Source organism: Cricetulus griseus, chromosome 5 (genome assembly GCF_003668045.3).
Source record: "Cricetulus griseus strain 17A/GY chromosome 5, alternate assembly CriGri-PICRH-1.0, whole genome shotgun sequence".
Classification (NCBI taxonomy): Eukaryota; Metazoa; Chordata; class Mammalia; order Rodentia; family Cricetidae; genus Cricetulus; species Cricetulus griseus.
In genome coordinates, this window is record NC_048598.1 from 124,476,159 (window position 1) to 124,502,354 (window position 26,196).

Consider the following 26,196-nt stretch of genomic DNA (forward strand, 5'->3'; position numbering starts at 1 on the left):
TGAACTTCAAAAACAAAACAAAAACAAAAACCCAAATATACAGTAGTAGTATTGGTCACCAAATAGAGAAAGGAAATTTTACAATTGTGAGAGTGCACAGATGTTCTCATTAAGGCAATGTTGATCCAGACAGCCATTTAATGTTTGTCCACTTAAATGCCTTGCAACTCTGGAATGCCATTCATTGTGAAAGGTGCCAGTGTACAGTATTTCCTAAATCCTCACACGTGCTTCATTTTCTGACTCATCTGGTGAACTAGGAGTAGGAAGGTGGTCATAGACAATATGTCCTCCTTCTCTTGTCTGACCAAAACTTGAAGCAATCACGTCCACTGCTAGGCTGGCCGTAGCCTTGGCCTCTTCCTCTGAAGTGGCCAATTGAGGATTGACTTCAACGAGATCCAAAGCTGACAGCAGCCCTGGAACAATAAAGGTAAGAGAAGACAACCTTAGCAAATTCCCTCACTGCTGCTTTCATTGAGGTTGTTCCACCTGGCAAAAAGTAAAATTGCCTACGGTCAGAAAGCCCTGTGCAGTCGGCAAGATGGCTCAGTAGGTAAAGATGCCTCTCAGACAAGCCTGACCACCTGAGTTTGCTCCCTGGGTCCCACATGTTAAGAGAGCCAATCCAGCAAGTTCCTCCACTGGCCTTTACTCCCCACAAACATGGAAGCAAATTAACTTTAAAACAAACAAACAAACAACAAAACAGCTGGGCAGTGATGGTGCTCGCCTTTAATCCCAGTACTTTGGAGGTAGAGGCAGGCAGATCTTGAGTTCAAGGCCAGCCTAGTCTATAGAGTGAGTTCCAGGGCAGCTAGAGCTACATGGAGACACCCTGACTCAAACCATGAGGGTCTGACAAGATGGCTCAGTGGTTATAAGCCCTTGCTCCTCTGGTTGAAAACCCAGGTTCAGTTCCCAGCACCCACATGGTGTCTCAAATGTGTCTATAGCTCTTAATTCCGAAGATCCAACACCTTCCTGTCTCCATAGGCATCAGTCATGTTTATGTACATCCATATATGTAGGCAGGTCACTCACTCAAAAGAACATGTAAATCCCTTTGCAGCTCATCCACTTGACACAAGTTTAAAAACAACTATATTAGGACTGGAAAATTATAAAATCTACACCTGTTCAACTACCATAATAAGCATTATTATGTCAGGTTTTTATTGGTCCTTGTCTCTCCTACCCAGTGCTATGGATTGAGCCCAGGGTCTTATATGCATACTAAGCACATACTTTACCACAGAGCTGCATTCCAGCCCCATCAGTACTTTTTTACCCTTTTGTTAAGGTGTGTGTGTGTGTGTGTGTGTGTACACCTACCACTGTATGCATGTGGAGGTCAGAAGAAAACCTTGGGTGTTGGTCTTCATTTTCTACCTTGAGATGGGGGTCTCTTTAGTTGCACATGCCAAGATATCTGGCCCTCAAGTTTCTGGGGATTCTCATGTCTCCATCTTACAACAGGAACATTAGGGTTACAGACAAGTGCTATCTCTGGTATCCAAACTCAGTTCATGTGTGTACAGCAATTGATTTAGCAATTGACCATCTCCCTAGCTTCACTATCAGTGTCTCTTGAAGCACCACCCACATGCCACTACTATAAACTTTCTTTGTTCTGAGACAAGGTCTTGCTATTCCAGGCTAGCCCAAACTTCCATGACTCAGATCTAAGAAGAGGTTTCCACATTATGACACATTTTTGTCTCTTGTCTGACTGGCCATGCACCTTGGCATTTGGTTAAAGAAAAATCCAGCCATATGTTGACTGGTTCAATCTGGATTCCAGTTGCCTTCTCTGAGGGTTTGAGTTTGTGTCCAAGTCCTCAGCACTATTCATTTGTCTGGAGTGAGCTGAGGGAAAGGAAAGAACCTGTCCATACCTGCATTCCACTTTTCCCCCTTACCTGGCCAACTTCTCTTCAGGTGTTCCCCCTCAAGACAGGGTTTCTCTGTGTGGCCCTGACCATGCTGGACTTTACTCTGTACACTAGACTGACCTCAAACTCAGATCCACCTGCTTTTGCTTCTTGAGTGCTGGGAGTAAAGGTGTGCACCATCACTGCCCAGCATGCCTTTAATCCCAGTACCTTCTGGATTAGATTTTTAATCAGTTACTCTGGGTTAGTCTGCCTCTTACAAAGTGGTCCTAACAAACTAGAATTCAGTAACACAAGTATTTCAGAATATTTAGGGTGGCTATAAAGCCAAAGTATATTCTAATACCTAATGGTTTATTTATTTTACATTATGCTACATGACGAAGTGTACAGTGGTTCCTGCATTCTTTCTTTTTTTTGGTTCTTCGAGACAGGGTTTCTCTGTGTAGCTTTGGAGCCTATCCTGGCACTCGCTCTGGAGACCAGGCTGGCCTCAAATTCACAGAGATCCGCCTGCCTCTGCCTCCCCGAGTGCTGGGATTAAAGGAGTGTGCCACCAACGCCAGGCTGGTTCCTGCATTCTTAATGATGCGTAGTTTAGTACATTGTACAAAACTGCAATGACCTAGGATGTTAACATTGCATTGTCATTATTTCCTGCACAGGTAATTGTATCCTTAGTGTTTTCTGTCATATTCCCACTGGTTGGGCCTAGTATCTCTAGCATATCCTAAAGTATCCTAAAGAGGGTTTGAACCATCCAAAAAATGTAGATTGCCTATGTTTCCAGACTATTGACATCCTGCAGATTAGTTTAAGCAAATTGTTCTTTGTTGACAATGTCATGTCAACAAAACAAAAGGAGAACACTACAACTACTTGCTATTGCTTGTTATTAACTCCTCCTGAATGAAGCAACATGAAGTTTTGAACTTGCAAGTTTCTGTTAACTAAAAGATCACTGCCAATATTTCTGGATCTAAGAATAAGTCTGTCTTCCTATTGTCAGATCTGATAGGCAGTTCTCTCTAAGGTTCTAGCAGACTCTAGGGCCCAATCCCCACTTCTTTTTTTTTTTTTTTAAGATTTTATTTATTTATTATGGATACAACATTCTGCTTCCATGTATATCTGCACACCAGAAGAGGGCACCAGATCCCATTCAAGGTGGTTGTGAGCCACCATGTGGTTTCTGGGAATTGAACTCAGGACCTATGGAATAGCAGTCCGTGCTCTTAACCTCTGAGCCATCTTTTCAGCCCCCAATCCCCACTTCTAGCTAGTTAAAGGTTCCATCCAGATAGGGCTGGTGATATGGATCAGAGAGGGTAAAGAACTGATGTGGAAGAGAGTCGACTACAAGTTGCCCTCTGACTTCCATGTGTGTGCACATACACACACAATTAGTAATTTCTAAAGGGTTCTTTAAAGTCACTTGTGAGCTGTGCACCTTTAATCCCAGCACTTGGGATGCAGAGGCAGGCCTACATAAATGGGATTTTGCATAGAAACAAAACAGGATTCCTGGCCTTGGGGTTCTCTTTGCTTTTGTCTCCCAGTTTCATGAAATGATGAGTGAAGCTGTGTCATATGGTAGTTACTCTTGATAATCTAGAATTCACCTTAATCCTTTACCAGTCACTCTTCTAAAGGTACCCTCCTTATTAAAGTTCCCGACGAGCTCCAGGAGAAGGAGATTAAAAAGAAAAAGATAACTCAAACTGTCTTCAATTTAAGTTGAGACTGGGGAGAAAAGTCAGAGTTTGTTGTACAAGCGTGAGAACCTGCGCTGAATCCTCGGAGCCTATGTTTTTTTTAAAAAAACAAAAAACAAAAAATAAAAACAAAACAAAACAAAAAAAAACAGGCATAATGCCATGTGATTGTGATTCGGTTAGGGAGGCTGAAACAAGTGGATCTTGGAGCTCATTGGCTAGCCAACTTGCCTACTCAGTCTTATTCCATATAAATAAGACAGCCAAGAAACAAGATGGGTGGCACCTGAGAAATGATACTGGAGGTTGACCATATTTAAAAACAAATTTTTTTTTTTTTAATTCAAGAGACCATCTTAAAAGCTGGACATGTGGCTGGCACATGCCTGTACTCTGAGCACCCTGGAGGTGAAAGCAGGATATGTGATTCAGAGTCACCCCCAGCAACTACATGAGTTTCAAGTCCGCCTTGATTACATGAGACCTTGTCTCCAAAAGACTGTGACAAGCTTAACTACAAATCCCAACTCCCAGTGAATCAGCAACTCCTTACAATTAGAGAAAATGAGCGACCTGGCCTTGTTTATCTTAATCTGCCTTTAGACAGCTTAGACACGGGGACTGCATGTTTGGTATTCTGTTCGTATATTAAATCTGCTAAGTGTGTGAGTGACATAATTTCCTGTTCAGTATTAGCATATTTTGGTACAGTCCAGATCCAAAGATGCCTCTAAATATCTATATCCCCTATTAACCTGGCTATATGATTTGGGGCTATAAAATTTTAACCAAAAACAAAGCAGTAACAGAAAAACATCCCCTGCAGAAAGAAATTGACATGTTTCATATATGTAGTCAAGGCTGCAGATTTGGCTACGACATACCTGTTTTATGTATTTCTTCAGTAATATAGACTCCTTCTCTATAGGTTAACCCCCCTACAACAGGGGTTCCTGTGGCTGGAGCCAGTTTAGGGTCAAATGCATCAATATCAAAACTCAGGTGGATTGGCTTCTGTCTTCTGGAAAGGAAGAGGACAAGAGAATATGTAATTGGTTGTGCTTGTAGTCTTCACTCTGGCTACAACTTGATTTTGTTCTAGTCCTGGTGCTTTGTTAATTCAGTGTGTTTCTAGATTTTCTATTCCTGGAAATTACTCAGATTGGCATATGCATTTCTTATATTGTACTTTAAGATATTGTTATTTAATTTTGCATGCCTCAAAAAAAAATTCTAATGCATTATTCAGTAGAACCTCTCACTAGAAACTGTCAGAAGAAATTCTTCACTTCCATGATGTACTAATTAAACTTAGCTTCATCTAAGTTACAGTTGTTGCAGCTGAACACAACCCAGTTTTATGCTTGCAATAAATTTATATTCCAATGCTAACGAGTGCAGATATCCCATGACTGAAACAAACATACAATATCCTCATAGCAAATGACTTACTTCTTAGCAACTTAGAGAGTGACCTTGACCATCCAACAAGGATGGATGAGAAAATGATCCTAACTAGCATGCAGTTTTATGCTTAATACAGAACCTCGGATGTAGCAGTAATGAGGCAAGGAAGAATTGCGACCACTGCAACAATGAATGAAGGCTTCTCATAGTAAGATACTTGCAAAAATCAAGAACAAAAAAAATTTATGGGAATCAGGATGGGTCAATGACTTAAAGGAAACCCTCCCAAATCCAGAAGAATATGATTTGTTGATAGTATGCCTTTCTGAACTATTTGAATATATATGTCTGTGTTTTGCTTTTATTTAAGAAGTGAAGTAACTGTGTTCAAAACACAGGCTTAATGTGCTGCTCTCAGAGTTTGTCCTGTCTCCCACTGGGACCTAGAAGTAGACATGTGTCGCCATTACTTACTTGCCAATCAGCAGATCAAATGTCTGTTCCATGACCTTCTGGATACCAAGTCGATCAATGTCTCTCATGGAAAAATACTGGATGTCATAATTCTTTAAAATAAAACTGGTGAGATAAAAAGGAAAGACACTAGTTTTAAAAGCAGTTTTGATAAATATATGTTCGGGACTCTTACCTTCATATTGACCTAAGACAGGTAGGCAGGACTGGCCCAAAGCTTAACCCTTCTACCGACTTACTGTTCTGGAGGGTCCACATCTCTTAGGCCAATGTATACAATACTTGGGGAAGAGAGACAAGGTTTGACCCAGGAAAATCCTGGCAGTTGTGGTACCTGTGAAGAGAGGAAATTCTTACTCTCACTAAGATAATGGCCATATAATCCTAAGAGTATACTGTCACTTTCCTCTCCTGTCCACTGTGTATGTTTAAAATGACACAAAACATGCTTAAGCTAGGAAAGAAAACTGTCCAACTGGAAATGTTTCAGAGGGGCAGCTGCAAAATACAGGTTTCTTGAGAATGTTAAAAAAAAATCTTCTGCTGAGTGGAGGTGGTGCACACTTGGGAGACAGAAGCAGGTGGATCTCTGAGTTCGAGACCAGCCTGGTCTACAGAGGGAGTTCCAGGACAGCCAGGACTGTTACAGAGAGAAACCCTGTCTCAAAACAAACAAACAACCCCCCCCCAAAAAAAAAGCCTTCTAAGGTGATAAGGTTTCTCATTAACTACCTAGGTAGCAGGAATATGCTGGTCAGTCAGTCCTTCCCACCCCTTTGCTCATTATAGATTGCTTCTTTCATCTGTCCTGGCTTAGTTTGGCTTCCACTGGGGAGGGATATAGAATCTTTTCTGCCTCACATAGACTCCCCTGTCTTTTGAAGAACTCAGAAGAATTGTACCCAAAGGCAAGCACAGTGTCACTTAGCCTCTAAATCAATGTGTTTCAGAGTGTGGGAGCCTCTAACATAGCCCCTGGCTATGAAGTGTCCAGTGATAACTGCAGTTATCACTTACTACTACAAACTGAATTCCTGACAGATTATGGGCTCCACTGAGAACTGAGACCTAGTTGCCTTTGTAGCCGTAGCACCCAGCTGCTGCCTGGTCCTGAGTAATGTGAGTAACAAGTGGAAGAGTTGGTTTAGCCACATTCAGTCCATTCTTCATCCAAGTCTCAATCAGATTCCCAAAGCCCCGGGATAATCCTGCAAGTCATTCACCTTCTCGTTTTGGCCCACTTACCTTGTCCTGTAGTTCTCTGACAAGAAAGGAAAGTGGCTGTCCATGGATATTTCCAGATACAGTGGTGAGGGGTGTATTGATGTCAGCATGAGCATCAACCCAGATGACACAGAGATCTGGGCGGTGCCGGGCGTGGCCACTAATGGTACCTATTGCCAGGCTGCAAAGAACAAATATAATAATCTTCAAGGCTTTCTGCTTGGCAAACATGCCTAGTAACAGATAACCTCAGCCAACACTGCTTACACTCTGTCCTCAGGGCAAAGTCAGGGTCTGGCCTGAGGCTGGGTTCCAATGAGACAAAAGTCCCTCAGTTGTACTTCTCAAAGATTAACTTTTAAGTGGATTAGACCAAAGAAAGATGAAGCTTTACATGTCAGTGCCCAGTCCCAGGGGATCCAAACCCTCTTCCAGCCTCTGGGGGCACTATACTCACGTGGTGCACAGGCAGGCAAAACACCCAAACCCATTAAAAAAAAGAATGCTGGTGATTGGCTGTCCTGCAGTGAGACTTGCTCCCCAGACCCAGGTTAATCTGTCCATTAGTGCTAACCCAGAAAAGGAGCTCAAATACTAATATTTGTCCGGTGAATGCAATTTAGTTAAGCAATGGGGTCTTGTCTGTGACAATTTGTAGAAAAGCTGCTTAATACCTTTCATTCTAACTTCCAAAGAATCTGAAACATTAAAGGAGTTTTATTGTCCGGTCGAGATGGGGTCTTGCATGTTGCCTAGGCTGGTGTCCAAGGACTTCATGCGGTCTTCCTACTTCAGCTTCCCAGGTAGCTGGGGCTACAGGTATATGCCACTACAACCAACTCACATTAACTTTTTTAAAGCTAAAAATTAGGAAGCAGCCGGGTGGTGGTGGCGCACACCTTTAATCCCAGCACTCGGGAGGCAGAGGCAGGTGGACCTCTGTGAGTTGTAGACCAGGCTGGGCTCAAAGAGCTAGTTCCAGGACAGCCTCCAAAGCCACAAAGAAACCCCATCTCGAAACCCTTTCCCCGCCCCCCCAAAAATTTAGGAAGCAGACTTGCAGGTTAGCTAAGTGACTCTGCATTTGCCTTAGTATGTGTGAAGCCCTGAGTTTGTTTCCCAGCACAACACACACAATCAGCTGTATAGGCTTGTATGTAACACTTCTTAAAACCTGGAAAGTGGGGCTGTTAGACATTAAATTTACAAGGCAACCTCCACTGAGCTCACGTACACCACAGAATAAAAGTCATTCAAATTATACATTTATTCCCTCCTGCTAGAATTTAACAGACTCTAAAACTCTGGCAACTTTTAGCTTTGAACTGGAAATAACCTGGTGGCAGTCTATACAGCTATAGACAAAAAGAAAAACTAAAGGCTGTGGCTATCACACTGATAAGGTCTCCAGTGATACTTCACTCCAAAGGGGGGGCGGGAAACAAAATGAACCATTCAGAGATGGGACAGGTAGGAGGCAAGAGACCTGCCCTCTGCTCTGGTTGATTCCGCTGAATGCCCAGTCATCTCTAGGGAACCCAAGTCTCACCCATTTCTTATCCTGCCTGAATTTTTATTCCCGAAGAGGAATCTACTTGCTTCTGTAGCTGGAGCAAAGGTTTAACTTCTGATAGTGATCTAGAAAGTCCTCTGAACACCTCAGGGAAAATTGCCAGGCTGAATCAAAAAGAGAAACAGTGGATCTAGATGCCAGCTCTGCTACTTCCTAGAGCAAGTTATCTAACCTCTGTCCCATAGAGCTTCTAGCAATAAATGAGATAAAGCCGTATCTCCCTGATGGCATTATTAGGAGGACTGACTAACTGAAAGTAGCAGTAAATGCTCAATGCCAGTACTGCGGTCCCTCCTTCCACTTTCACTGCTCAGCTCATACCACACTCCTGGTGACCTCTCCCACCTCTGAAATTCTGTAGTACTTTTCAGTTTTTCATTTAACATGTATTTATTTTATCTAGTCCTAATAGATCCCAGTTGAGCATTCTCATACTTTGAAACACAATTCACTAAGAAAGGTTGAAAGGACTGACTGTGTATTATCCAGAGAATGTATTAGCATCCCAAGGAAGGATCACTAACAAATGTAATCGAAAAAATGCTTATAAAAACCTGTAAATTCAGTCTGTGGATGGATCCTACCTCCAAAACAGTTCAGTTTCTCAAGAACCTTGCTTAGTTTATCTCTACACATACTGTGTTGAGCATGCATGGTCTTGTCTGTCATGTATTTTTCTCCAAGTAAGGACACTGAAATAAAGAAACTAATCACGAAGCACCCTTGCTCCCAGCTTACCTGTGGTCTCCTCCTACGGTGACACAGCTGTAACCATCTGACACAGCTCTACTAACCACCTCAGCCAGTTCCTGGTTGGCAAGGCCCACTGATCGAGGATACACTACCAGATTATTGTACGGATCATCTTTGGGGACTTTAGTAAAACTCAAATCTCCAAAGTCTTTTAGTTGGCATCCTAAAACAAAGAGCAACAAAATGAACTGTTGGTGCCAGTCCAACTTCTATTGACCTGGGCTACGAGTAGTTACCGGAGACAAAAATTGTGGCATACCATCCTCATTTTGTCAAAGAACAATTCCTAATGTCACCTGGCTGACAAGGTTAGCCCAATCCTTTGAAATAGGCCCCCTTATGAACACCATTTCTAGAAGCTGCACGTTGGACAGTGAAATCCAGAGCCATTATTAACCTAAGAATCACTGGATAGGTAGAAAGCAAATAGACCTCACATCTCAGTTACAAAGTGGAATTAAAATGAAAACCCATCAGGCTATAAAGAAAATTAAGCACTGTTAATTTAGGACAAAAATACATGTTTAGAAATTCTCAAGTCATTGGTTTGATCCTTGGCACTGCAAGAAAACAAATTCTCAATTACTTTTTCTAGAATAAAAGATCAGGAGCTGAGGCTGGAAAGATGGCTCAGCAGTTAAGAGCACTTTCTGCTCTTCCAGAGGACCTGAGGCAGTACTTACATCAGCTGCCTATAACTACAGCTCCAGGAGATCTAGTGCCCTCTCCTGTCTTCTTCAGACACCAGAGCACATATATATATATATATATATATGTGTTCCATAAATATATATCTATAGATATAGATATATAGATATAGATATATAGATATATAATATATACAGATATATATTATATATAATATATATACAGATATAATATATATATATAATACTAAATGTCTTAAGTCAGGAACTGGGAATGTACAGTGATAGAGTATTGCCTAGCATGTTCAAGACCCCTTTGCACGTGGTGGCACTCCTCTGTACTTGGAAAGTGATGGCAGGAGGCTCAGAAGTTGTCACCATGGTTACATAAACAAGGTCAAGGCAAGCCAAGGCTAAAAGACTTATCTAATAATAATAATAATAATAATAATAATAATAATAATAATAAATAAAAAATCAGGGGACATAAAGAGAAAAATAATCTAACACTTATTCGTTACTTATGGGACTCAGGTCCTGTTCTAGCTGCTTAATATAAATTTATTTCAGACAAAATATTGAGACAACTATAATAAAGCCTAGTGCATAGATGAAGAGACATCAAATAAGGAACCTGTCCACAGTCACATACCTGTTAAGTGCCAAAATCAAAATGTATAGCTAAGGCACCTGGAAATGTCTTTGTTTGTTGTTACTGTTTTTGTTTTGTTGAGACAGATCTCACTGTATATCCCTGGCCTGGAACTCATTATGTAAACCACACTGGCCTTAAACTCAAGAGATCTACCTGCCTCTGCCTCTGCCTCTGGGGTATTGGGAAAGTCATTCATCTTAACATTTGCAGAGGCTGGTTAAAGATTTGGATTATGACCAGTGCGGAGTCATCATGAATTTAAACTGGACAGTTTAGGAGCTTTCCTCTTGAACCCAACTCATCCTAATGCACAACCTGGAGGGAATGTAAAAATGAGAAGCATTAACTCAAAACATAAGATTGTAAGGCCAACAATGACCTGGAACATTAAGACCAACCTTAGTCATCAACAAAAATGGATAGTGGAAGCAAAACAGAAAACTTTATCCTCTCTCAAAAGATATAATTTGGTTAAGTTTTTATGAGCCTTTTGATCACTGCACAGTTAAGAAATAATTATAAAATGTCCCAAAAGAGATCTAGTCAACTAAAGAAAGAAGAAACCACAGGCAAGTAGAAAATGACTATGACAACAGTCTGAAGACCCTAAGAATTGCTCTCCTTTGCTTGTCTGTTGTGATAAACACCATGACCAAAATTAACCAAGGGGAGGAGTCTATTTGGTATACACATCTCAGGACACAGTACATCAGAGCAGGAACTCAACGCTGGAACCTGGAGACAGGAACTAAAGCAGAGACCATGGAGGGATGCTGCTTGCTAGCTTGTTCTCCATGGCTTGCTCATGTACAACCCAGGACTACCTGTCAGAGGAGGCACCACCCACAGTGAGCTGGGCCCTTCCATATCAATCATCACTCAAGAAAATGCCCCACAGCTGGGCATGGTGGCACACCCCTTTATTCCCAGCACTTAGGATGCAGAGGCTGGTGGATCTCTCCGAATTTCAAATCAACCTGGCCATCATAGGGAGTTCCAGACCAGCCAGGGTTCCATAAAGAGATACTGTCTCAAATGACAAAGAAAAACTGCCCCCATAGACTTGCCTCTAAGCCAATCTAATGGAGAGAATTCTTAACTGGCATTCCCCATTCCTAGATGACTCTAGCTTGTGTCAAACTGACAAAATAACCAACAAGCTCAAGAACCAACAGAAAAATGACCAAATAAAGCAGTTGTTTTAAAAGGCTTGTGGGTAGAGGCCTGCTGGAGAGATGGCTCAGCAGTAAAGAGCATTTGCTGCTCATACAGAGGACCTGTGTTTAGTTCCCAGCACCCACATGGTGACTTCATAACCATTTATAACTCCAGTTCAAGGTGATCTGACACCTTCCAGCTCCTGCACATACATGGTACATATATGTACACTTGAACACACACATACATAAATAAGTTAAGAGGGTTGGGCAAGGTGGCTTATTATATGGTGCACATACGTATACTTGGGCACACATACACATAAAAAAGTTTGAGGGGAGAGCTGGGCAAGGCTAAAGGCTCTTGTCCCCCAACCCTGACAACCTAAGTCTAATCTCTGATTCCAGAACATACATGGTGGGTAGAGAGAACCAACTCCCAAAAGTTGTCTTTTGTCCTCTATATATGTACCACAGCACATATGTACTCTCACACAATAGATTAATGTAAAAAATAGTTTGAGAATTCACAGACAAAAATTATTTTTCACATTTGTGTGACTGGTGAGGTGTCTAAGAGCACTTGCTGATCTAGGAAACAGGAGTTCTGTTCCCAGTGCCCACACTGGGCAGCTCACAGCCTCTTCTAACTCTAGCTCTGGGGCAACTGAAACCGATTCCCGGTCACCTGAATACATGCACACAAAGACACTCTCTGAGGCTAGAGGAGGGGATAAAATCCCCTAGAGCTGGCATTGCAAGAGGCTGTGAAGCCAGTGTGGATGCTAGGAACCCACCTCCGGTCCTCTGGAATAGTAAAGTGCTCTAAACCAGCTGGACAGATCTTGAGTGATTCCCATTCTGGGGTGTCTCTAACTCCTTGTTTGTCTCAGTGACTTACTTACATCACATCAAGCACGAGTTTCTTAATGTGTTATAAGAAACTAGAACATACCTGGTGTTTTATAATACTACAATATTCACTATAAAAGGTGTGGTGGCTATCAGTTGTCAACTTCTCTACATCTGGAATTAACTAAAATCCTAAAGGCACACCTATGAAGGTTTTTTTTTTTTTTTTTTTTTTGAGTCATTTCAAGTGGGTAGATACACTTTTAATCCAGATCTTCTGAAGTGGGAAGACCCACCTTTAATCTGGGCCACACCTTCTGCTGGCAGCCTATACATGGAAGAAAGCCCCCCCCCCAGCCCTTCATGCTTGCTCTCACACTCGCTAGTAAGTCCCCTTTCCTTCACTGGCATGAGAGTCTACTTCCTCAGCATTCCCAGTGTATCCTGAAAACCAGCTGGCTGGAGAGATGGCTCAGCAGTTAAGAGCACTGGCTGTTCTTCCAAAAGGACCCAAGTTCAATTTCCAGCACCCACATGGCAGCTCACAACTGTCTGTAACTCCAGGTCTAAGGGATCTGACACTCTCATACAGACATAGATACAGGCAAAATCCCAATGTACATTAAATAAACAAATCTTAAAAAAAAAACAGCTGTTGGACTAGCTGGACCACAGCCCATAAGCCATTCTAATAAATCCCGTGTGTGTGTGTGTGTGTGTGTGTGTGTGTGTGTGTGTGTGTGTGTGAGAGAGAGAGAGAGAGAGAGAGAGAGAGGTATAGTCAATTCTATAAGTTGTTTCTCTAGAGAACCCTGACTAATACAAAAGGTTATAATAATGTTAATATTAACTTTCGGAACTACTTGCCAAACCTTTAACTCATAGAAATCTAATGACCAATAAGAAATACAAGGATATTAAAGTCCCAGTGGATAAGATAATAGAACTTAGGGAACACTCAAGCCAATCAAGGGTACCAGGGTGTAAACTGAGATAAGCCTGACAAAACAGTGTTCTACTCACATGCACTAAAAGAAAGGAGCTGCACCAGGTCTAAAAAGAACCTGGCAGTCTTCCTGCAGTACTCCAGGGAGGACAGCCTGCATTTCATGAGAGGATTTTGGTCATTAACTGTGTAGCTCTGGGACTAGGTGGTAACTCGGGGGAGGCGGGGATTGCTTAGCACGCATAAGGTCCTGCATTTGATCTGACACTAACCAACTGCCGGAGGTCATTCAACAAATTCACTTACATACTCAATGTGGACTCTAAGATTACCACCTCTGGAGGACTGGATAGATACCTCAGTGATTAGTAACACTGGCTGCCCTTCCAGAAGACCCTGGTTCAATTCCCAGCACCCACATGGTAGCCCACAACTACCTATAACTCTGTTCCAGAGGATCTGATGCCCTCTTCTGGTCTCTGTGGACACCAGGCATGCAGGCAAAACACCCAGACATATAAAATAATTTAAAAGACAGATTATCCATCTCTTTACTGATTCCTTCTCTCCAAACAGCCTTCCTGTTTCCCACTCCCTTCCCAGGTGCCTGAGACACCCACATGGGCTTCTTGACAGTGCACATTGGAAAGAATATTTCTCAACCTGATTGTGCCCAGTTGCATGCATTTTTGATAATTTGCATAGTCAACACAAGTCTGTCCATGAGAACTTGATGTTCTGCCTCATGTTTGCAAAAAACTAAGAGGCAGACTCTGAAGGGGCTTATATCTTGAAAAGCCCTAAGTGACCTACTACTTATTATGATTGACTCCCTAACTCAACTCTTTAATTTTCACAATATAAGTACCAGGTAAAGAGTGGAGACAATGACCGCTGAAGTCAAGGAAGGGCCTTCTACAAGTACAATTTGTACCTATGCTGTTTTGCTGTGTATTTTTCCTCTTCCCTTCTAGGCAATAGAAATTCTTTGTAAAAATGAGTAAGTATAAAATGGTACAGGCTCCCATGTTACTCCCAAACCTGACAATTGTATTCTTTATGCATAATGCCTAGATTTTTTTAAAACAACAGAATTAAAATAGGCCAAGTTGCTGCAGCTAACTACTCAAAATATAGCTTGAATACAGTCATGTCTGTGTACCACCCAGGTAAACAGCAGACTTTCCTCTGTAGTGATTCGGGGGCCCTGGCTTGTGGCTCCTAGGGCTTTGCTTTTTTGTGTCTAAGGACAGGTCTCCCCAGGTTCAAGACAGCAGGAACAAAAAAAGGCATGGGGAAGGCCCATTCAAACCTGAGACCACACCACAGACTGCAATGCCTACAGCAGACATTGCTCAACAGAAGGGCCCAGGTCTCCCCAACAACAAGGCCTCACTATACATCACAAAGCCAATGCTTCTAAAGTTGAGCTAATTGAGCAATGAAGTTTTGCCTCATCCACCATGTTCCCCTGACCTTTCACCATCAGAGTACCACTTCTTCAAACATCCCTTTAACACAACCAGCAGGATGCTGAGAGTGCGTCCCAGGACTTCATCAAATCCCAAAGCAGGAATTTTCTACACTACAGGAATAAACTTCACCATGGCAAAAAACGTGTTGATTGTAATGGTTCCTATTTTAATCAATCAATTTGTATTTGAACCAGACATGGTGGTGCTTGCTTTCAATCCCAGCACCTAGAAGGCAGAAGCAGGCAGATCTCCGAGTTTCAGTTCTAGTTTGAGGCCAGCCTGGTCTATGTAACAATTCCAGGACAGCTGGGGCTACATACTCAGACGCTACATTTAAAAAGAAAAAGAAAAAAATGTTTGAGGCTAATAATAATGACTTAAAATTCATGGTCTAAAACTGCAACCACATACACTGGGGCAAGAGTCCCAGCCCTCCGTCACCAGACTTCATTGAAGAGTGACGATCTCAAAGGACAGCGAGTTTCTAAGCCCTTCCTGCCAGTTGTGTTTAAATGGTAATAAGCTTAACCATGTAACAAGGAAGGACAGGGCATACTAGGGTATTACAGGTTACATGAGGCATCTTTGTTGTTTCTCTCTCCATCTTACGTTTTCTTTGAAACTGATGTTGTAACCTAAGACTTTCCAAAACTTGTTTATCATAAGTCTGCATCATTTTGTTAAACAGTTTTGGGTGAGAAGAACTAACACAGAGCCACACAATAAATGAAATAATTTAAAGGTAAAAATACACTTGCTGTTTGAGTTGCTGATTTGAGTTTCATTAAAAAAAAAAAAAAGTCATTACATGGGGGCTAGAGAGATGGCTCAGGGGTTAAAAAGCACTTGTTGCTCTTGCAATGAACCTAGCTATGATTTCCAGCACCCAGAGGGCAGCTCACAACGGTCTGTAACTCCAGTTCTAGGGGATCTGATGTCTCTTTTGACCTCCTCAGGTACCAAACACATACATGATGCAATCCATACAGGCAAGCAAAACATACATAAAATTGATTTAATTTTTTTTCTAATTACATGAATTTTGGTTTGAGTTTGGGGCTCTGAAATAACTCTAAACATAATTCTTCCACTTAGTATTATTACCTATTTGTGTGAAGCAGCATTCTCAAAGTCAATGACTATAGAATAAAAACATCAACTCACAGTGTCCCTTGATGGCCTCAAACTTGCAATGATCCTCTTGCCTTAGCCTCTCAAGCACTAGGGTTATTTATAGGCATGAGCCAGCACACCTGGTTCAAGATTTAATTCTGTATGTAAAACTAGACACATCCATCTCATTAGTGTATGGATTTCTCATTAGTGTATGGATTAGTGTATGTATGGATTAGTGTACTGTCTTCAATAAATGTTAGAATATGTATACTAAGGGGTTGTTTAAAGCAAATTTATGATTATTAGAAAATGTTTGATTTGTATACCTTTATATCTAAAATTTGGTAAATTTCTCAGGTGAAAAGGAGTGGAAGAAGTTTAAGCCCTAATCTAGACCTTAATGGCATGGTTGAGGGCTAACATCTGGCCTTCCATCCATAGAGAAGACTTTCCTAGAAACTGGATGTGCGCACACAAACAGTGCCAGCCAACAAGTATGTGGAAAGAAACATTCTGCCCTGGCTTCTTAGAAAGGGAAACATTCCCCCTTCTGCCTTTTGTTCATTCATCTAGCCTCCCTTCCAGAAATGAGTAGACAGCCACTAAGTAGAGGCCTTGCCATTAGCACAGATTAAGAATCTAGGCCTGAGGACAGAGCCACCAAACCAGTTCCAGACCTCTCTCCAGACTGTTTACTTGAAAGTGAAATTGTTTTTCAGTTGCTGCTACCTCAGGTTGTGTAATCTTAGCTACCCAATACAGGAACTGGATGCAGACTCTGATGAGAGAGGAAAAAATGGCTCTTGTTATTACAACTAATTTGGGAGATGATGAGGAGAACTTTAGAGTTTGTATCTGAGTTGGTAAGGGCTTGAGATCATAGATAAGGAGTCACCATGGGAAATGTGAACAAGAGTACAGTAGGACCTTCAGAGGAAGTTGGTGTTGAAGACCATGTGTATTTTTGTTTTTCATTTTCTGAGACAAGGTCTCACTGTATAAATGAAAATGGCTTCTGCCTGAGCCTCCTGGGTACTGACTAAGTTTATGGGTGTGCGCCACTGTGCCTGCTAGACTATACAAGTTGTCCTTTGATTTTTATATGCACACTGTGTACAAACACAGCTAAAATGTTTTGTAAAGGGCTGGAAAGTTAAGAGTTCTTGCTGCTCTTTCAGAGGTCCCAAGTTAGATTTCCAGCACCATCTGTAACTCCAGCTCCAGGGGATCCCATACCCTCTTTCTGGCTTCCAAGGGCACCAGGCACCCATGTGGTACACATACATGCAGACAAAACACATAAAACAAAAATGAACAGAAGTTTAAAAAAAGAAATGGATCACTAATAGTAACATTCAAGGTATGAATGGCAGTAGGGAAGCCTTAAAAGATGATCTCTCTCAACTCAAGGCTCAGTTCCTATTTCCCTAGGACAGATGGCCTATCCCACGGGGCAATATGACTCAGGCCAGTCCAGTATTTGGGTTTTGTGCTAGATTCTTGCTATGGTTTTGAATGTGCCCCTTCAAGATCATGTGTTGAAAACTTAATCCTAATGCACACATGGTGGGAAATGAGGCTTGATGGGAAGTGTGTACGGACAGATCATGGGGTCTTCTTATACTGATTACAAGAGAGTGTGAAGCTATAAATCAATTCTTGGTTTCTTTTGCCATGTGATACTGTCTGCCATATTAGGAGACAGTAAACTTAGGCCTCACTAGACGTAGTCTCTTAATCCTGGATTCCTCAGCCTCCACACAGAGCCAATAAATTTCTATTCATTATAAATCACCCAGTCTCCAGTATTCTCTTAAAGCAATACACAATCAAAGAAAATGTAAAGCCAATTTCTGGCATTTGATCTTCCAAAGACCAAATGATGTTAGTGACAAAGCAAAATGCAAAACTATTTTAAAGAAGCTCACTTTGAGACAGAGGCAGGCAGATCTCTGTGAGTTCGAGGCCAATCTGGTTTACAGAGCCAGTTCCAGGATAACCTCCAAAGCAATACAGAGAAACCCAGTCTCGAAAAAAACAAAAAAAACCAAAAAAACAAAAAACAAAACAAAACCAAAAAAAAGCAGCTCACTTCAACAACTTAGCTTCCATTTCCATATCCAGTACACTAAGTTAAGCTTGATTGCTTTTTGACAGTTTCTCTGCTTTTATTTCCTTCTCCCTGCAAATACAGATTGCCTTTTTTATATAAAAGAGTGACTGCACACCGCTCTGCTCCCTCCAGTGATAGCAAATTCTGATATTTGCTATTCGCTACTGATGCAACCTAGCAACCAATTTTTGTCCCAAAGATATGCCAGTGTTTCAAACAGCATCCTAAAGACATTAATTTTCTTCCAATGTAGATTTTCCCCAAAAAACTAGATTTGTAAAGTCTACATAAAATATATTTTACAGCATTTGTAAAGCAAATGCCATGTAAGAAAACATGCAGTGGTGGATTAGTATTTTTCCCTGGTGCAAGAAGGGACTTTGAGAGCCCATCCCATATGAAGGGTTACACTCTGGCTCTGGACATATGGGGAAGGGCCCAGGACCAGCATAGGAAGACTTGGTGGACTTTGCAGAGCCCCCGTTGAGGGCCCTACCCTGCCTGGGGAGTGGTGGGTGGATGGGGTGGGGGGTGGGAGTTTGGGGGTGAGGGGAGGGAGAAGGGACTTGAAATAAGCTTGTTCCCTAACTAGAACTAATAAAAAAAAAGAAAGAAAGAAAGAAAAAGAAAACATGCAGGTCCCCTATTTCCTTTCCAGTCACAATCTATACAGTTTGTTAGAGATATAATTTATAATCCATGAAATTCATTCTTAGAATTTACGATTCAGTGGTTTTTAATATACTCACCAAGTTGTAAAATTGACAATACTATCTAATTCGAAGACAGCTTCAGTTCCCTTCCTCCCTAACCCCTAAACCCATTTCCAGTCATTCCTTATTTCCTCAGCCCTCAGGAACCACCAAGCCATTTCCTCCAAAGATCTGCCCTCTCTAGACATTTCACAATTAAGGAACCAAATAGATGGCCTTTAACATATAACCTTCTTCCACAACATGTCTTCAAGATTCACAGTTTTGATTTTTCTATTCTTATTTTTGTTATATGTGACTTTGGTGATTAGGTAAGATAGCTAAGAAACTACAATCTGACCCAAATTCACAAAAAATCACACTTACGGTTTCTTTTTTCAGCTTAATAACTTTACATTTAGAACTTTGGTACATGCCAAGTTTAAAAAAAGTTTTAAAGTCTTATTTATTTTTATTTTATGTGCACGTGTGAGTGCCAGAATGTATGTGTGTATGTATATGTATGAACTATGTACATGCCTGGTGCCCTTAGATGTCTGAAGAGTGTGTTTCACCTCCTGGAATTGGAACTACAATATGGAGACGCATGTGGGTGCTGGGAACCAAACCCCAGTCCTCTGTAAGAACAGCCAGCAGTCTTAACCACTGAGCCATCTCTCCAGCCTGAGCTAATTAGGAATTTTGATAAATGCTATGGGGGTGGGGGGGAGTCCTTTTTTAAAAGTTATTTTTGGTACCCGGGTATCCAGTTGTCTTGACACCATTTATAAAAGACTATTCTTTTCCCTATAGACTTGTGTCACTCAAGGAAAGAAAAGCATTCTTTAAACAGAGCATTCTAAGAAACTACTGGAATTGTCAAACAATGACAATTTCCTGGGAACTGTGTGATGATGTTAAAACACTGAAGTAGAAGGGACACCCCTTTGAACACAGCAATCTTGATTAGGGCTGTGGAATGTGTTCTGTTCCATTAATATTCTAGATCTGCCTCAGGGTCTTTGTACATACTGTTCTCTCTGCCTGAAATAACGTTTTCCTAGATTTGCCCATCGAAGCCTCTTATCTTATGCTTCCCCATCCCTGGCTTCTCCTTACTCTATCAATGCTCACAGCCACTGATATATTTCCCTCGGTTTTACAATTCCAATCACACCTCACCCTAGCACTGTTAACAGAAACTTGTTTGTTTACTAGGGTTAGGTCTAGCATCTAGAATTTAGCAACACTCTAACTCAAATATGCAAATACATTACAACTCTGCACACACATTAATCAGTTAATGAGTACGCTCATCATCTTTTTGTTGTTGTTATTTTGAGACAGGCTCTCACCAGCTAGCCCTCAAACTCAGATCTGCCCACCTCTGCCTCCGAGTTAAAAGCATGCACCACCACCCCCATGCCCAGCTCATTATAATTTTAGCACCTAAAAGGTGCTCTTAAGAAAAATAAACCTAAGCTAGACACACAGTATCACATGCCTGTAATTCCTAACTCAGGATGCTAAGGCAGGAAGATTGTGAGCTTGAGGTCAGATTGGGATACATAGTGATAGCTACGGAGAGAACAGGAAGGAGGGAGGAAAGAAGAGACAGAACCAAAAAGAAATTTCAAAACAGATTTGAGGCATACTTAATTCACATTTTAAGTTCAGTGTGTTTTAATGGCTATATAATTCTATAACCACCACACTAAAAACAGAATGAAAAAAAAAAATCCAAGTCACAATAGGTATTATTGAGAACTTGGAAGATATCTGTAAGCAAATCAAGACTTCAGACTGCTGTTTCCAGAAGTTATAGTAAGGAATGTGACAATTCAGAAATCAAAGCGCCTACCAGAACAGGAAGTTGCTGAACTACAAAAGAATTAAGATACAGTCTAAGATGAAAGGCCACAGAAACCAAACTAGTACACTGGACTGACTCACAAAAAGATTGTGTAAGTGGGTGGGGCCAGAAGATCAAAAATTTATTAAAAAAAAAAAGCCCCCACAGCAATCTTTCTTATAAGGATGAACTAGCTTACTGGTTAGGGGGCTTTAAGCTGCCAAGAACAGAAACCTGCCTGAGCAGAAAAACAAATTAGTTTTGAGACTTGCCCAGAAATCATTAAAGAGAATGGTTAAGAATTTAAATCTGAAGCCAGGCCTGGTGTCACAGACCTGTAACCCTAGGACTAGGGAGGCAAAGGCAGAAGGATTTCTGCAAGTTTGAGGTCACCTGGAGTTCCAGGCCACCCAGGGTCAGATAGTAAGACACCAACTTAAAAAAAAAAAGTCCAATGACACCCACGATACAGAATGTCACAACGAAGGCACTGTCACAGTCCCTTCTGGAATTCCAAATCAAAATTTGCTATGCATGCTTTCCTTGGCGGAACCCAGGTCAAGTGGCCACAGCTTTAGTTGCAATGAAAACAAGGCAGAAGGTGCAAACTGAAGAACCTGAGAGAGAAAGAGGTACTGCTCTGTCAAGGCTCAGAGGCGTCCGTCCATCTGTTCCAAGTCTACTTAAGCTCTGACCACCACGGGAATCGCCCCTTTTGTCATCACAAGTAGAAGGAACGTTCTGTGCTTAGAGGTAGCAACAAGCCGAAATGAACACTTTGAAGTCTCACTTTGTAATTACAGTAATGTGACTCAGTTATGATAGTGAAGGGGCCACAATTACTAAGGCTGCTGCTGTATAAAAGTACTCAGCAGTGTTAGCCAGCCGCGGGTGCTGGAATTCAAGAAGCCACCTGGGAATTTTCTGGTCCCTCATCACAAAGCTCACATTCTTTTTCTTAAGGCATTTCTTCTTGAATCCACTCGGCACTTTTTCGGCAGAAGAGGAATCTGGTCTACTAATTCGAGAACAGCCGATAGCCCTCGGTAGTCACTTAAACAGAGATCTTAAGTATGAGAAGAGATATCTGTGAAGTCAGCGTCTGCATTTGCTTTCAGTGGTTAAGAGACCACCAGGAGGCACACGCTGAACTTTATGACAGAGATGGCTCAGCCTGGCTCCCTCCCACCATTGCACTGAAACTTTCCTGCTCATGCTGGGGATCTGCCATTCTTTATTCTGCTAGACTTCTTATCGCACAGCTGCTTGCTTTATTTCCCAAACGTACTCCTTAGGTCAACACTTCACTCTCTCTCTCTCCCTTGATTGGCTTTTCTTAGGTCCCTTCCTGGGAGACCCGAAAACACACAAATGATGTGTCTCTGGCGTTTGTTCATTATGGCAGACTCAGGTGACTAATCACATTTTGTGAATGAGTTTTTACCTGCATGTGTGTTTGTAGGTGATACAGCCCAGGGGTCTTGATTGGGTTTGTTTTCTGCCAGTTAAAGCATTAAGAGGCAGGGGAAATCTGAATGCAACAGGATTACAGCAGAGCAATCTCAAACACAGCAAACAGAACAGACAGAATCCCAGGCTGAAGAAAGATGGTTATTGGGGGTGAGGAAACATACACGTTAACAGCCACACAGAGAAAAAGACCCTCCGCAAAGATGGAAAAATCCAGTCTCTTCTTGAGGCCTAGGGGTTAAGTCTCTAAGAACTGGTTGGTTTTTGTGGTTGATTGGCACACAACTGTCATATAACACGTTCTGGCTTTGAACTTGCTGAGCCAGTCCATCAGCAGGGGCCTGCTGGTAGGAGTCAGAAGCCTACAAGCTCTTCATTTTAAGCTGCCAGGCTTTTGTCTCAGGAGGGTGAGGAAGAAGTCTTGAAATTCTCATGGCTCTTTATCAGTCTACCCACCACGGGAGTCCTAGTCGCTCACACGCATATGCACCTTATGCATGCCTGGTCACATGGAGATCAGAAGAGGGCATCAGACCCCCTGCAGTTAGACAGCTGTGAGCAGCCATAGCGGGTTCTGGTAACCAAACCTGCTCTACAAAAGCAGCACGTGTTCTTCATTTGAGACATTTCTTCAACCCCCCTCCATTCTGACAGCTCCGCCCCAACTATGATCTTCCTCTAGAAAACCATGCTTGCTTCTCCACCTTTGTTCCAGCACCTCATCTTCCTTTTGAAAACACCCATTGTGTTCCAAACCACACTTATCTTCAAATCTTTTTCTGCCAGGCATGGCGGCACCCACTTTAAATCCCAGCACCCTGGAGGGAGAGGCAGGTGCATCTCTTCAAGTTCAAAACCAGCTTGGTCTATATAGCAAGTTCTAGGACAGCCAGGGATACATAGAGAGACCATGCCTCCAACAACAACAACAAAAATCTGCTTTTCTTGCTATCTTATTTTTTATTTCACAAATCACCCATAATCTAGTTACTCAAGTCCATTCAAAGACATCTCAAATCTCTACCTTGTCAAAGGCCTTCTCGGCTTTAAAATTTGACCCTTGATAATTAGAAAGTATACAAGTGATTACAGTTATTTTGATATTCAAACTAGGGTGGGCTCTCAATAATGTAGCGGCCTTTGAGTCCTTATGTCCCTGTAAGTAACCCCTCACCCATCCTCCTGGAAGTCAGCCTAATGAATTTACTGGTTCACCAACTTGACTTTGGTGGTTTTCTTTACTTTCAACTGTCTTTGGTTCCCTACTGTGGTCCCACATAAAAGGGACACATTGGGTGATTTCATTATTCCCAATTTTGGAAGATGAGTGGCCCTTGGAATGACCTCACAATCAGCAACTGTTTCACAGGAAGAGTGGACAAAGATGATTCACCCAGATTCTGCATTCCCATTGCCAAATCTCTCTATTGGCTGTACATTTTGTATTAACAGCACCAGAAAAGATATGTGAATGGCCCTAATGACAATGGAAGACAAGCCAGAAATATTTGGGTTAGATACCCCACAGGTATTAAAATTTGGTGCCTTGGGTGCTAACAGACCTCCGTTAGTGTAGACATGGTGTAGATCTTCGGGTTAGCTTTACTTCTGGTCCTAAAAGTCTAAATTCTACCTTAATTGCAAGCCAGAAACTTGCAAATCTGACTACAAGGAGGCCTATACAAATGCACAGATCTATCTAGCCCTGCCTCAGATCTAAGGAGTCAGAACTCTTCCATGGAGGAGTTTAGGAAGTGTTTTTAACAAGGCAGCCAAGTGATTTCATAATTAGGTAGTTTTGAGAAACCCTTCTATGTCCTGATTACAATAATACAAGTCTGTTAACCCCAGAGTGGAAATGATTTGGAGAGAGGCAACACGTGACACTGATGACTCAGAAGCATCTCAAGACTGAGTTAGGAAAGCCACCGTGTTACAGGGGGAAAGGCTAACTGCAGTTAAAGCTGGAGCCAGTTAGCAGCATCTGTGGCGTTCACGGATGGCTGTTCCAGGCCCTACTTTGTTCTGCCCCATTCACTACAATATTTGCAACTTCCCCTGAAGACTCCCTGATCTTTCTCTGCAGAAGGAATCCAAAGGATATCAGATGGTACAAACACTTATATGTGTGAAGCTGATACCTCACAGCCAGGATATAAGAGATACAATTCTAAACAGGTCTGTTTCCATTCCTGAACATTGCAAATCCACTTACCCAATATGGAAAGCCTCTTCAGCAAGCCAGCTTCTCTAACGGCAGCTGGACCATATTCCACTCCTTTCTTTTTCTGTGAATCACACAAAGTACACAGACACAAGGAAAGGTTGAGAAAAGGGGCAGAAACACTTAGACATGCTACAATGAGCTCCTAAAAAACTCTGCAAACCTGCCACAGTATCAAAACTTCCACCGTAGAGATCTAGTCATTTCATTAAATGCTTAATGGATGGAGGAGGGAAAATTCCATTGTTGAAAACAAATCAACCTTCTGAGTCTCTCACTGAGAGCCTGACCAGAGGAGTCCCAGATTGGGAAGGCGTTTAGTGAAGCTATGATCCGGTGGCTGGGACTGTGTTACTGGCTGGGCTTTCTCATCCGTGAGCTCGCCCTGCCCTCCCCGACAGCAGGTTTCTTTCATTGAAGACAGAACAAAGCACCTGGGGTCCTCCCGTAGCTGGTGAGGCCAGCATTGATTTCTTTCCAGGTTAATGCTCTTGGGGCAAAAATAGATCTTGAAGCTTTCCTTAATCACCCCGGTCGCAGTCTCTAACCTCCTGGACAATTTTCCAACGACCCGGTTTTGCCTTCTCCAGCACACCGAGGAGTCCTCTTCTCTCCCTTAACCACTCCAAGCTGGAAATACGGATCGGGGTAGGGGGCACGCAGAAGCCCGGCCTCTCGACGCCCACTGCCCTCCTTCACCCCTTGCTTTCCATCCGTCCGTCATCTTCATCTGGGTCAGGGAAAATTCCAAGTGCGCCCGGTGCGAGCCGCGGGAACCCGCGAGTGCCCCCCATCCCCCGCGGCGTTTCTCCTCATTCTCGCGCCCCCAACCACCCGGGTCCCACGCCACTCTCTCTGTGCTCCCTGTCCCGCCAGCTCGGGTCCCAGTTCTCACCTGTCCCTGAGAGAAAGGGGCTCCGACCACAGCCACAGAGTGGGCAGATCTCGTCAGGACGCAATGCACCTGCGCGCGGAGGAGACTCGAGACGCTGCCCCTCAGGAACATGATTGGCAGGGAGGGGCTCACCATAAGAGAAGCTGTTCTGTGAGACTCTGGATCTCGAGTGAGCTCCGCCACCCCCTCAGCTTCACTGCCTTGCTAGGCGAGAGCCCCGCCCTGTGATGTCAGCATCGCTTGGGCACGCCCCCGACCAGCCCCCGGCGCACCTTCTTGAAGGACCACTTCTCTCCAGGGCTTGGGACACGCCCTCTGTTGATTCACCAAAGTGGGCGTATCCTCTTCCCCTGGACGCTCCCCAGATGCTTAAGCTTCGAGGACCCGATCCAACTAGGCGTTGGTCAGAGTGGCAGGTGTGTAGTTTCCCGGGAAGTGGAGGTCCTCGCCAGGATGGAGACCTCGGTGAAACACGAGAACTCGACACATGATCTCTAGATTTCTTCACACACATGTATCTGCCACAGTCGCTGCTATCTCGGCTGCAGAGTTGGCGCTGGCCATGGTCTGGCCTCACCCAGCGTCATCTGCCAGCCCACCAAGCCAGACTCCATCTGCAGCTTTCCGACTCAGAGCAGAATCCCCTGGGTCTGGCTTCTTAGTAAAGACTCATCATCTACTTCAGATATTCCTGATGGGGAAGTTAGGATTTACCAAGCAACTACTTTTTAGGTGTTTTAAATTGTTTTAAGACAAATCTTTTTTTTCATTTTTTTTTATATGTATGAGTGTTTGGCTCGTATGTGTGTTTGTACACCATATACGTGCATGTGCCCGGGGAGGTGAGAAGTGGATATTGGATTTGCTGGAACTGGAGTTACAGACTGCTCTAAGACACCATGTGGGTGCTGGGAATCAAACCCAAATACTTTACAAAAGCAACAAGTGCTCTCACCTGCTGATCTGCCTCTCCAGCCCCCGTTTTCAATTCTTTACATGATTAGTGAGAGCGCTGGTTATTAAAGGTCAACAATACCAACACATTTGGACCATTCTAAACT

General features: G+C 42.6%; 1 protein-coding gene across 1 annotated transcript; it reads right to left on the reverse strand.

Annotated features, from left to right (window-relative positions):
* Positions 1 to 5: 5 nt before the first annotated feature.
* Positions 6 to 25,246, reverse strand: Arg2 (arginase 2). The gene is made up of 8 exons (XM_027418372.2): positions 25,136 to 25,246; positions 24,232 to 24,304; positions 9,027 to 9,204; positions 6,737 to 6,896; positions 5,731 to 5,825; positions 5,492 to 5,596; positions 4,495 to 4,631; positions 6 to 419 (listed from the first exon to the last, which is right to left on the reverse strand). Exons 1-8 carry the CDS (start codon positions 25,244 to 25,246, stop codon positions 214 to 216), a joined length of 1,065 nt encoding a protein of 354 aa, XP_027274173.2. The 3' UTR covers positions 6 to 213.
* Positions 25,247 to 26,196: the final 950 nt, after the last annotated feature.

Excerpts from the sequence above, each read along its gene's own strand:
- Arg2 (XM_027418372.2), bottom strand. The coding sequence starts at position 25,246 with ATGTTCCTGAGGGGCAGCGTCTCGAGTCTCCTCCGCGCGCAGGTGCAT. Across the intron at positions 5,826-6,736 it reads TCAGAGAACTACAGGACAAG|GTACCACAACTGCCAGGATT; the intron begins GTAAGTGGGCCA and ends CTCTCTTCACAG. Across the intron at positions 4,632-5,491 it reads TTTGATCTGCTGATTGGCAA|AAGACAGAAGCCAATCCACC; the intron begins GTAAGTAATGGC and ends CTTCCTTTCCAG.